Source organism: Melospiza georgiana, chromosome 21 (genome assembly GCF_028018845.1).
Source record: "Melospiza georgiana isolate bMelGeo1 chromosome 21, bMelGeo1.pri, whole genome shotgun sequence".
Lineage (NCBI taxonomy): Eukaryota > Metazoa > Chordata > Aves > Passeriformes > Passerellidae > Melospiza > Melospiza georgiana.
In genome coordinates this window covers 7,580,412-7,593,652 of record NC_080450.1, presented here as the reverse complement: position 1 = coordinate 7,593,652, position 13,241 = coordinate 7,580,412, and the positions used below count along the sequence as shown (strand labels likewise).

Below are 13,241 nucleotides of genomic sequence, written 5' to 3'. Positions count from 1 at the left end.
TGCAAGCAGCTGTGAATGAATGCCCTGGTCGTGCTACAGCAGGAGCTTCAAGGAAAAATGAAAAAATCTGAAAATGTGTAGTCATTTAAAGGCAGGTTGGTCACATAAACCAGTATGAATGGATTAGCTCTTAGATGGTACTTACACATTTCTATGAACCTCAGGCCAGATTGGTTTAAGATTAGATGGTACAGGTACTTCACTTCTGATGCAGTCAGATGCTGCTGCAGAATATGGTGGGGACTGGATAACATGGGGTTACTTGGCATGAAGTAGAAAAATGGAAGAAATGCTTTGAGAGCTTGTTTAGTGCCAGTGGCCATTGCAGAAGTTTGTTGGGATGATTAAATCTTGGTCAGTAGCTTTGTTCTGTCCTGAGTACTTTAGGTGGATGTAAGGCAGACAGAGAAAAAGGCCTTTTGCTTTCAGTCAGCTGGCAGGGGAAAACACAATGTGAAAGAGGATTATCTGCAGTGCAGCTCTGACATCAGGGCCAGGTTTTGTTCCACAAGTGGATTTTTGGGGAACCCAGAGACCCAGAACAGAGAGAATGTTGTGTCAGTGTGAGCTGCTCACCACATGTTCCTGCTCTGTGCAGCACAGAGCAGACCTGGGCAGGTCAGGGTGACCTGTCCCTGTGCTGTGTGATCACAAAGGAAGTGACTAAATCTGCTCCAGTTTAGGAAAACATGGACAGAAGGATCTCAGCTGTCCTCTTGAAATGAATGGGGCTTCTGACAAAGGGCTCTGGTGTTTGCTCTGCAGTGCTGCTCGTGCAAAAGCAACAGCCCTGCTGCTGTTCAGCTCCTTTCCACAGAGCAGCTTAGTGATGGTGGGACCCTTGGAAAGCAATTTCAGTGCAGACAGATTGCAGACCTTCAGCATTCCATGTCAGTGTTCTCTGTGGTGTTCTGCATGAACAGGACAGGATCTGTACCAGCTCTGTGAATTCAGTACTGCTGGTTATTAATGAATTAATACAAATGAAGAAAGCTGTGATTCACATAACGGCAAAGTAGCAGCAGCGCCTTTGAGTTCTGCAAACTGAGCAACCATCAGGTGGTGAAAAGTGCTGCTGGCCTGATGGAACTTCACCTGGCTGCTCTCCCATCCTGCCAGTTTTCTCCCTCTGCAGGCGTGGGGTGTGTTAGGAGATGGCAATCCATGGGTAATCCCAGCCAGCAGGGCCCTCAGGATCCCAAAGCGATTGTTAGCAAAGCAGGCACAACATTTCTGTTGCCAGCAGAGCCAAAGGATAAAAACAAGCTGAGAATCAGGGAGTCATAACTGCCTCTCTGATGCTCCACATTTGCTGTGCCAAACATATGTTGGTATAGAAGAAAGTCTGATTCTAAATACCAAAGTGTGGGCAAGATTTAACTAAAGTTTCTGTAAAAGAAACCAAAGCTCTAAACTGTTGCTATATTTTACTGCATCTGTTGTGCATGAGATTGTATAAATGGACTGAACCAGTATGGAATTATGTTGTAGCTGCCTATAAAATTGCTGATACAATGCTAAGGGTAAAACTAAGGTTTGCCATCACTTTGCAGGTAGCAGGCACCATATTCTGTTCCTAAGCATTCACAAAATAGTTCTACAGTTGAAGATCTGTTGACTCAAATGTGCAAACCCAAAAGTTTCAATTTCAACATTACTGCTGGATGTTTGTTACCAGGCTGACTGGTTTTTGGCTGAAGTGTAAAAATGTTTAATGTCTTCTGACTTCACAGAATGGTTTGGGTCAGAAGGGACCTAAAGTTCATCCCCCTGCCATGGGCAGGAACATCTTCCACCAGACCAGGCTGCTCCAAGCCTCATCCAGCCTGGCCCTGAACACACCTGGGCAGTTATTTTTATTTATTAATAATTGTGAGCTTCAGTACTGTAAAAACCCCAAACAACACAACCCTTTTCTCAACACACCATGGTGAGTTTATGGAGCTGTTACCGTGACACCTTTGCAGTGCATATGTTGGTAAATAAGCATGAATACATTTTAGCACTCTCTTCACAGTTTATAGCCAAACGTGTTTAACTGTTTACTTTTCAGTTTTGACAGTGCCTGGTCCCTGGAACAATGAGTATTTGGATCAGGTATAATATTTTCATTGCAGATGCTGTTTTTGTTGAACTCTGTAAAATTAATGCCATCTTTTTTGGTAGCCTGTGCCATTTTCAAGTGAAAGCCATGCTGTGGGTTCTCACTGAGTGTTTCCATGCTGTGACCTGTGCAGTGACACCCAGCACTCGATGTCTGGTGCTGTGTCAGGTCACTCCCTCCTTATGCCCAGGTTCCTCTGAGGAAACTGGGGCTGAGCCGAGCTGTGTGCACAGGCACAGCCTGCCCTACCGGAACTGGACGTTTTAAACACTCTGCTGATTTTCCATGGATGTTACAAAACTATGACAAAGTGGAGTTACCTTTAGGTTTAACATCACCCTCACAAGGCTGTCAGATTAAACTTTAGTTATATTTTTATCATTTGTTAATAATATGGTATTTTGAGGCTCAATTTGAGCATTTATCCAGCCCTCTCCTAGTGGTTCTTGCTCACCCTCTAGCACTATTCGTCTATTTCTATTTATTCCATTTTCCATTCTTCCCCCTTTCCCCTCACGCCCGGTGCCGTTGCTGAGGGCGCTGCTTGCGGACGGCAGGTGCGGGGCCCGGCTCCCCGCCGGAGGCTGCAGGTGGCCGAGAGGGAGGGCAGGGGGTGCGGAGGCCGGCAGGGGCGGCTGTCCCGGAGCCGGCTCCGTCCCTCCCCTCCCGTCCCTCTCCTCCCCTCACGGCCGGCGGGCGGGAGGTGCCGCCGGGCCGGCTCCGCCCCGCTCCCCGCGCGCGGCTCCGCTCCGCGTTTTCCGGGCCGCGCCCCTGCGCTCGTGCGCCGACACTCGGACGTGCGGGGCCGGCGCCGCTCGCCATTGGCCGCGCCGCCGTAGCCCCATGGGCGTGCGGGCCGCGCATTGGCCCCGCGCGCTGTCAATCAGCGCGTGGCTGCGTCAGGGCCGGGTGCGCGGCCCCGTTCCCTGCTGTGTGCGGGGCCGGCGCGGGGCCGGTGCGGGCGGGGCCGCGCCTCGCTCGTCCCTCGCTAAGATGGCGGCGGCGGCGGCGGCGGCCGTGGCGCGGCTCGAGGGCCGGGAGTTCGAGTACCTCATGAAGAAGCGCTCGGTGACCATCGGCCGCAACTCGTCGCAGGGCTCGGTGGACGTGAGCATGGGCCACTCCAGCTTCATCTCCCGCCGCCACCTCGAGATCTTCACCGCCGCGCCCCCGCCGTCGCCGGCCGGCGCGGACGGGCCGCCGCCCCCGCCGCAGGGAGACCCGGCGGGCGGAGCGGGGGGCGACTTCTACCTGCGCTGCCTCGGCAAGAACGGCGTGTTCGTGGACGGCGTGTTCCAGCGGCGCGGGGCGCCGCCGCTGCAGCTGCCGCGAGTGTGAGTACGCGGGGCCGGCGCTGCGGGGCCCGCCGGAGGCCGCGGGTGCACATGGCGTGTGACAGGCGAGAGCGGCCCCGTCCTGCCCGCGCCTCCGCCGGCACCGCCCGGCACCGCCGCCGTGCCCTCCGCCGTGTCCTTCCCCCGCACCGAGCGGCTGGAGCGGCCCCGGGCTGGCCAACCGAGCCGGGGACAGCCCGAGCGCTGCTTGCCGCTGTCAGGGGAACCGGCCGGGCGGTTCTGCACGGCCCCGGGCTGGCCAACAGAACCGGGGACAGCCCGAGCGCTGCTGGGAACCGGCCGGGCCGTTCTGCACGGCCCCGGGCAGGCTGGGGGAGTCCTGCAGCCCCCTCGGTGCTTTGGCACACCCGGGGGTTGTTCTGGTTTTGGTGATAGTTTCTGCTGCTTTGCCTGATTTGAACGTTTATTCTGATGGGTAAACTGAATCATCCACGTGAAATGCTTCTGCTGGCCTTAGCGTTTTCAAATGTTTTCGTTACGTGACAGCAAATGTATTAGGAGGTTTTAAACGGTAATACATTCCTTTGCCATTAGCAAACATTAACTGTCTGTGCAAAATGATTTTCTAGGGCAATACGTGAGGCCTGCCCCCGACATTTAAGGCTGTGTTGAACTGTAAATAAGTGATCTGTGCTCTGAGGAGTCACATGTAGGAAAAGTGAAAGTGTTTTGGTTTAGTGTATTTTAGCTTCCTTGACTAAGAAATAGCTCAGACGTTACGAGTGCTGTGCCTTTATAAAGCACATGCCATCAGTGACACAGCCTTAATGCCCTGTGAGCTTTTAAACTGTGTTCAGGACATTGATGGTGTGTATTTTCTACTCTGTCGGCCTAATGTTAGTTTTGTCACCTGGTTTCTCTGTGAAAATCAAATTGTCTTACCTTGCTGCTTTCTAGGAAATGCTCATTCTGAAGGGCTTTAACAGTGCCAGCGTAGTCCTGGATATACTTGGAGGACTTGTTTGACCTTTAACTGTCAGTTCTATTTTTGCTTTCTGCTTTTAATATTAATAATTATTTGGCATGTGGTTAATCTGTATTTTAATCTAACGCCTTTATGAAGTGTAGATCAAATACTTTTTTCTTTATAAGCACTGCAGTATAATTTACTATTTATAAGCACAATAGTGCATGGTCTGTGTTGATTTCAAACAGTCTAGAGTTAGTTGCAGTAATTGAGTCAGTAACATTCTTTTAAATGTTACCTGAGGAAACATTTTAAAGGGGAAAAAATAAGTACTTCTTCATGCTGTCCACTGATTTGTAATTTATTCTAGTTCTTTCCATCAGTGTCCCTTTTCAAGTGGAAAGGAGATTCAGAAGGATTTTTTGTCTCACTTTTTAATTGAATGATGAAAAGTTGTGTGTAGTTAAAATTTCTTTGCCGGTGCACGTGGGTGGTGGTGCAGGAGCTGCCATTTGCTGTGCTCATAGGTGACACCGTTCCTTGGGCTGTGCGCACGCAGTTCCCAGAGCTGCTGCAAGTGGTTCTCTCCTGGTTACAAACTGGAGCTGTGGGCCAGTAAACAAAAGGTGCCCTTGGCCAGGAGCTGGAGCCACCATGGAGGGGGTGAGCATCACCTTGGAGGGCAGGAAGAGCCTGCAGCCCCAGAGTTGCTCTGGTGATTAACAGCAACTGCTACTTTGTTGCTTTATTAAAAACAAACCTGTTTCTACAACACGGGTCTTACTGGGGATGAATGGGGAAATAGTAGTTTCATTATTCGCAAAGCTGTTTTTTTTTGAACAGAAGTCTTCAGGCAAATTCAAGATACTCTCTCCTTTTAGGAAGTCCTTATTTGCTTGCTGATGACTAATATTGTTTGTAGTCCTGTTCTTGAGTTTTGTTGTAGATTTAACTGATCACACTGAAGGTGGTCTCCTGGATTTTAAGAGTCAAACTTGCTTCAGTATAATGTAAACATTAATTAATGGTTGAAGTGTGATGGGAAAGAAAGTAGTTTTGGTGTGAGCTCAAGATTGATGATTGCCAGCCTCCAGCTCAAGTAATCACCAGATCTATTTTTGTTGTTCTTTAATCCTTCTCTGTTGCCAGTAATAAATATGCTTTGCCTATGACTTCACAATCATCAGAAATTTTAATGGCAGGTGAAGTTCAAAAAATTCAGGGTGGCCTGTTCCTTCTGTTTAAGTGATGCTGGAGACCAAGAATGGGGGGTCCATCTCTGTTTTGTCTGATTATTAATGACTTACAAAGGTGCCAAGTGCAGTACTCTTACAGACTTTAAATCTCTTATTTGCTTGTCACTAATAATTGTACATAGTTCCAGTGTCCTTGGCCTTTTTTTGTTTCAGCACAGTGTTTAAATTTGACTGCATTAATAATGTTACTGAACTCCTTGTTTTTGGAAGGAAAAAACAGAAATGCACCTTGGTAGTCTCCTGCAAAACACACATTTTAAACATCTGGGGAAACGAAATTATTAATGTTAGAGTATACACTTACCTGTAATAAAGGCATCTTTTTTCTGCAGATAGAAATGTCATGAAACATGGAATTACTGTGCCTTAAGATAAATGTTCTGGTTGCTATTTTTAATGCCTCCCTGGAAGCCTCACTGGCAATTCAAATGTTGAAGTTATCAAGCAGGAGGTAATAGCAGTGGGAAGTGTGTTTTTGTTTTTGCAGTTCTTGACAGACTCCCATCCCTCCTTGTGTATGTACAAACCAGCTGTCGTCTTGTGAGATGAATCAAGTGGGGGTGGGGAGAAAAAAGCCATTTTTGAGTGTGTCCAGCAAGGAGCTCTCCTGTCAATGTCATGGCTCACATGGCATGAAAGAGGTTGCAGAGGCTCCTGCTCAAGACACTCAGATCAAAACAAGAAATTCATATTTCTACAGCCACCTTTGAGATGCACAGACTGTCCCTCTCCATTCCTAAAATTCATGGTTTTTAATTGCTTTCATTTGCTGCCTGTGGAATTTCCTTGCCTTGAGTGAAAGCATTGATTGGATATATTGCTAGGTAAATCATAACATCAATATTTGCTTTTGAGGTGCTTGGCTGGAAAAACACCTTTTGTGCTGGGCTGTGTGGTTGTTGTCAGAGCTGTTGTGTTCAGCTTTTGCAGAGGCAGGATTCCAGCCAGATGTAACTGATACAGCTGGAAAAACAGACAGACTTCTGGGTACAGCTTTGCTCTGAAGGAGTGCTTTTGTTTTGGTTTGATTTTTGGGTTTCTGGGATGTGCTTTGTGCATTTGAATTCACAGAACTCAGGACATCTTGGACTTCATTGTTCTGAGGCAGTCTTACTCATTTTGACAAACCCATAGATTTTGTATTTTAGTAATTTCTTTTGGTTTTGCTTTTGTGGAGATAATTTCTGATTCATAAACAAGATGCCATGAACATAGGAGCAGCATTTTTAATTCAGATCACAGATGCATTTAGTCCATGACCTGCCTTAGGAGTGGTCAGTAGCAGATGCCCAGGAAGGAACACAAAAATGGATTAATACAAATGATTATGTTTCACTTGGTTATTCTTTTGGATTCAAAGTCAGGGTTCAATTCTTTTTGAGTTAAAATAATTTACTGTTTGCATTTTTCCCTCTCTGATTTTAGTAGTTGAGTTTGGGTAAACCTCCTCTATCCACCGTGTCTTTGGATAGTGAATTCTGCAAAGTAATTGGAGCCCATGTTGGGAAAAATACCTCTTTTTGCTGAGTTTTTGGAACCTGATGCCTGGTAATTTCATTTGATCCAACTGAAGCTCTTTTATAGTAAGAGACAGTAAATAACTCTCCCATTCTGTCATTCATTCTGCAGACTTCTTTACATTGCTGAGTGTGAGTGCTCTTAGAGTAAATGACATCAAATACGTTTTACTTGAGCTTAACATTTACTGACTAATCCTAAATTAAACCTGTAGCTAAAAAATAAAATTTAATTGGTTTGTATTCCTTTGATTTTCCTCCTGGTAATACAGAGGGCTGAATCAATAATTTTAGCTTGGTGTTGTAGTCTGGAGCTACAAGCTGGGGTTATTGCTGCCTTTCAGCAGGAGAGGTTCTCCTGCTGATGACAGCTGGTCCATTCTGAACAAGGATCAAGTATATCTATTCCCTGAGTCAATTCTTTGGAAAAGTTTATTATGTTCAGTGTTACCTGCTCAGGAAACAGATTGTAAAGAGCCTCAAATATATCAGTGCACTTTTTTCTGTGTATCTAATTGCAGTTACTTAAGTTGTGTGCAAAGCTGTGATGTCTGTGTGGTTGGAGCTGTGACTGTGCATGTGCTCCATGGAAATGTCTCACTGGAAACATCTGTGGTTTGGCTTAACATGTCACCTGGAGGTGAAAGGATCATGACATTTCCTTGGGTAGTGTTCCATGGTAGCTGAGGAAGAACATGCACTGCTTGGGTTTGGGTTATCATTTATGTTCTAAAGGTTTTCTTATGAATAAACAGATCCTTTGAGCAACCAGACAAAACACGTGCTTCAAGGAATTGGTGTTAATATATCTTGCAGTGCTGCAAGTCCCTCAGGCCATGGGGCACCTGCTTTTTCCCTGCCCTGACACCACTTTTGACAGAGGCAGCTCCTGAGGGTGACAGCTGCCTGAGAGCTGGGGAGACCTTGGGACTGATTTGTGTTCAGGGGTGTGTTTGGAGCCTCACACCAGCTAAAAACTATCAATTACAGATAAAACTATCAATTACAGATAAATCTATCAATTACAAATAAAACTATCAATTACAAATTACCTCAGAACATGCATTGCTTGGGTTTGACTTACGGTTTATGTTCTAAAGGTTTTCTTATGAATAAACAGGTAGATACTTTGAACAATCAAAAAAACACATGCTTCAAGGGATTGGTGCTGATATATTTTGCAGTCTGTACTGCCAGAGTGCTGTAAGTCCCTCAGGCCATGGGGCACCTGCTTTTTTCCTGCCCTGACACCACTTTTGACAGAGGCAGCTCCTGAGGGTGACAGCTGCCTGAGAGCTGGGGAGACCTTGGGACTGATTTGTGTTCAGGGGTGTGTTTGGAGCCTCACACCAGCTAAAAAACTATCAATTAAAGATAAAACTATCCATTACAAATAAAACTATCAATTACAAATAGAACTGTCAATTACAAATTACCTCAGAGCATAAAACTAAGGAACATTGGACTTGGCTGTGACTTGACAGACTGAGACTCCAGAAACTTTTATTTACTGGTCCTGTGCCATAGTGACTAATAAGGTCAGCAGGGCTGTGTTTATAGGTGGGTTTTTGGTTACTTTAAAGTAGGATTTGCAAATGTCAAGCTCAGTAGAAGCAGTGTTCTCAGTTTAGCAGATCTGATTGAAGAGGAGTGTAGGAGGAAGGTAGAGCACATATGATTTGAAATGAAAATAGAGATGAGCGGGAAGTTTCTATAGTAATAATTTGTGTTACAGTTGTTTCTGTCATCTCTCTCTTTTTTCATATTTGCCTCTAAGTTACACACACCTTCTGAGTTAATTTTTTATTTTATTAATAAAGCAGTGTTGCAAAATGTCAGACACCAATCAGGTAATTGAGGTAAAGCTTAAACAGTTTATATTTGGATTAATTTGCACTCCATATGCTTTTTCAGTTGGTATGATTGATGTGTATATGAAACATCCTTACCCAATTCTACTGATGCTACAAATGTTCTTACATCTGTAGGAAGTACATTTTTTGTGTAATTCTATGAAATACTACAAACTTTATAGTCTGTAAATTTCCTGTAAATTTCTATGACAGAAGCAAGATCAGTGTCATTTTGGTTTAAAGGTGCAAAGTCAGTGTTAAAACTGTCTGCTCCAAGAATCTGCAATTAAAAGAGTTTTGAGATTTTTATTTCAGCTAATAATGAGGTTGGAGAGATGCAAATTAAATAATTCTTTGCATTGATTAAATCAAAATACCAAGGTGCCATGTTTGAGTAGGATGATACACTTAATCAATAGCAAAAGTAGTAAGTTAAATGAACTAATAAAGAAAATAAGTTAATCTTTCACCCTCTCTTTTCAAAATAAATGTGTGTTATTAATTTGCTTATAATTAGGTAAGGACACTTACAAATAATTATTCTTTCATGAAAGGAGATGTGTTTTAGAGAATAATCTTGCTGTGGAGGAGTTCTGCTGCTGTTGGGTTTTTCTTTTAATTTTTTTCAGCATGTGCAATTGTAATGGACAAAGCAGAAGGTTATTTACAATCATGCCTGAGCCATTCATAATAAGATGATGCTTCTCATTTGCTGCATTTTTTAGTAAATGCAGTAACTCTTGAAGACATCTCAAGTCCCATTAACTTATATAAAATTAAAAAATACAGGGAAAAATATCATTTCAAAGAGAACCATGTATTTGTCATGTGGTGTGAGGCCATGGCTTTTGCAGTTGGGACTCTCACAACAGTTCACTAATAAGCTGCTGTCTGTGCTGAAATCCTGGGAAGGTGGTGGCTTTATCTGCTGCCTTGCTTGTTTTCATGATAAAAAGTTGATGTGTAGTGACATTTGTTTCCTGCGACTTCCTGCCTTTAAGGAGTTTTTTGACCTAGATAAAGCAGTCAGAGGGGAGGAACCATATTTATTCTGCAGCTATTCCACTTTGGATGGTACAGGAAATAAATGTTCCCTTCTCCAGTTAAGATTCCCTCACTGAAGGGAGCTGAGGCTTCAGTGAGTTGCAGAGCTGGTGCAAATTTTTTGACACATCATCTTTTGTAGGGCATGAGAAGGTCTGTGCCTGGTTGGAGTTTGTTTTTTCACAGTTGTGGGTGTTTGTTTGTGTGATTCTCCTGCAGCCCTGCACGTGCTGCTCTGTCCTCTCAGGTACTGCCAAGCAGAACCTTGGACAAAGCAGGGTCTGTGTGTGCTGGAAGGAAAAAAAAATTAAGTATTCAAAATTTTAGAGTGTCTTAATAAATATTAATATGAACACACCACCTTTGTGTTTTTCCATGTGCAGCAAATGAAATGAAAACCATGAGGAGATTGGCAAACAATTCTGTCCATGCTGATCCAAACATTCCTGTTGACCTCAGCAAGGAAGCTCCTGTGGACAAGGATGTGCAGGGAATGGAGAGTTTGGAGAGCCAGAGCAGTCAAGTAAAAATGCCAGACTCCTGTCATTATCAGGGTGTTATGAAGTGGAACAAAATTAGTATAAAGTTGACTGGAATTAATTTTAATTCATTGCTGGTTTAAGGCTTAACTTTAAGAATTACAGAAGGAAGCTCCAGCCAAAGCCTGGCTGAAGGCAGAAGTGACCTCAGTGTTGGATCAGAGTGCTCAGCACCTTGTCCATGTGGGCTCTCTGGGGATAGCTGGAACTAGATAAAGTGCTTCAGGTAACTACAATCCCATCTTGAAAAAAATGTCTGTATTCCCAACAGCAGAACTTATGGAATGCACAGGGTGGTGGGAATAATGTGATGCACAGGGTTAGAATAATGTCATGTACAGGGTTAGGATAATGTGATGCACAGGGTTAGGGTAATGTGCAGCTTAGTGCCAAATCATGAGTAGAAATACCTGAGCACTACTGGATTTTTTGTGGTGATCTGGAGTGAATGCAGTTACTGATAAATATTTAATACACAGGCTGGTTAGAATAATGTGCAGCTTAGTGCTAAATCATGAGTAGAAATACCTGAGCACTACTGGATTTTTTGTGGTGATCTGGAGTGAATGCAGTTACTGATAAATATTTAATACACAGGCTGGTTAGAATAATGTGCAGCTTAGTGCTAAATCATGAGTAGAAATACCTGAGCACTACTGGATTTTTTGTGGTGATCTGGCACAAATGCAATTACTGATAAATATTTACAGTGTTGTAAACATTGTCCTCACAAATAATGAGGACAAAAAAATAGAATGACTCAATTTAATAAACCCCAGAACTATGACATCTGGAAAAGTACAGAGGGCAGAGCTATAGGGTGGGAAACTGTTCTGAAAATTAGCAATAGAGTGAAAGCCATGACTGCAGAGGGATCATGAGATGCTGCTCTCAGATGATGTGTCCAGGCACTGATGTGATGACTCTGTGGAAATTGGGGAGTGGCAGCTGCTGCTGCAGCTTCAATCATTCTGGAATCAAAGCTGTGGTAAAGGATCTTGCAAAGGATTTCAGTGCAGGGTTGCTAAAAGGAATTGAAGGCTGGAAGAAGTCCCAAAGAGTGGGGGACAAGAGGGGTTCAGTATGCTTGTTTATTCAGAAGGAGTGTGGGGTGCCTGGGTTGAATGAGAGAACTAAAGGCTCTCTAATGGATCACACACAGGTGTGAAAGCACAGGCTGTCAACTAAATTGTCAAGGTTTGAATGAAGCTGTGTTGCTTTCAAGAGTGCTGGGATATCTATCTCACCATCTTCCTCTGATAAATATATCAAAACCAACCATTTATACATATAAATACATATAAATATATAAAATTAAATATAGATATATACATTTTGATATAAATATATCAAAAATAAGCCCCAGTGCAGAGCATGGTGACATTTCATGGTTTACCTTACAAGAGGTAAAGCTGAACCTTCTTTACTTCCTCTGCAAATCTTTTTTAATAAACTGTCATGGGGTTTGATACCATTTGATTGTGTGTTTTAACAGAGTCAATATTTGTCTTGGCTTGAAATTAAAATTACTTCTAAGCATCAAACATCCAGTTGCATATTTGTTTATTTCCACTTGCCAGTAGTGTTCTCACACTGATGTTGTTGCTTTTGTTCACTGTGTCATACTCTTCATATTGGAGGACACTGTACAGTTTCAGAGATCATTTTTGTGTAATATAAAGTGATTCTGTGAAAAGTTTTGTTCTTTGAGTGAGTCTTAGATACAGCTCAATATGAGACAATTTTTGTATAATATAAAGTTGATTCTGTGAAAGTTTTTGTTCTTTGAGTAAGTCTTAGATACAGCTCATGGGCTATAAGCCACTTAATTCTTGTCTTGATAAGAAATCAGGCTAATGTATAATGGAAAAGGTCTTTACATCTTGTAGTGAATTTGAATTCAAGTTTTTTTGATTACTTAAATGAAGATTAAATGTATGGTTCTGCTTCAGAAAGTGTGGATGATATCATTTATTGATAGAAGTTGATATCATTTATTGATAGAAGTTCTTTTTAAATTCTGAATTTCACTGATGTGTTCCAATATGGGAGCAGGTATTTTGCCTGCCCTTTTCCTTCTTGGCTTCCTTTTTTCCCTGTCACAGCTGGGAAAAAGTAATTTAATTTCCTTTGAAACATCAATTTCCTCAAAAAGCTGTAGCTGAAATGTTGGTGCTTAGCACAATGTACAATACATGTTTTACTACTGTAAGGTAAAAGTCTGATTGTTTATGAGATATAAACACAGTTAGCTTTTGTTTGTTTGTTTTAATGTTCTCTTTGTTGTTTTGTAGAACTGAGAATACAGGAAAAAATTTATTTATCACTTTGTGTTGTCCTCTGGACATATTTGGGTGTTCTAGGCAGGATATAACTTGAGCAAGCAAGGCCTAGACATGTAGTTTATACACTTCTGTAGTATTATACATATAATATATATGATATATAATATATATCATATATAATATGCAATATATAGTATATAATATATAGTATAAAATATAATATAAAATATAATATAAAATATAAAAATATAATACATACGCAGTGCAATTATATATACACACAATACAATTATATCTACAATTATATATAATTGTATATTATGCAGATATTATATATATTATTGTATATATTTCTGTTGCTTACAACCAGTGCAGTAAACA

The 13,241-nt window shown here is 42.6% G+C and overlaps 1 protein-coding gene across 1 annotated transcript in view; it reads left to right on the top strand.

Moving 5' to 3' along the window:
- The first annotated feature begins 2,947 nt into the window (after positions 1-2,947).
- FOXK2 (forkhead box K2) overlaps positions 2,948-13,241 on the top strand; it is a 46,651-nt gene continuing 36,357 nt past the window's right edge. The window contains exon 1 of the mRNA XM_058038851.1: positions 2,948-3,438. Within this exon, the coding sequence (XP_057894834.1) occupies positions 2,948-3,438 (491 nt within the window). The remainder of the gene's footprint in view (positions 3,439-13,241) is intronic.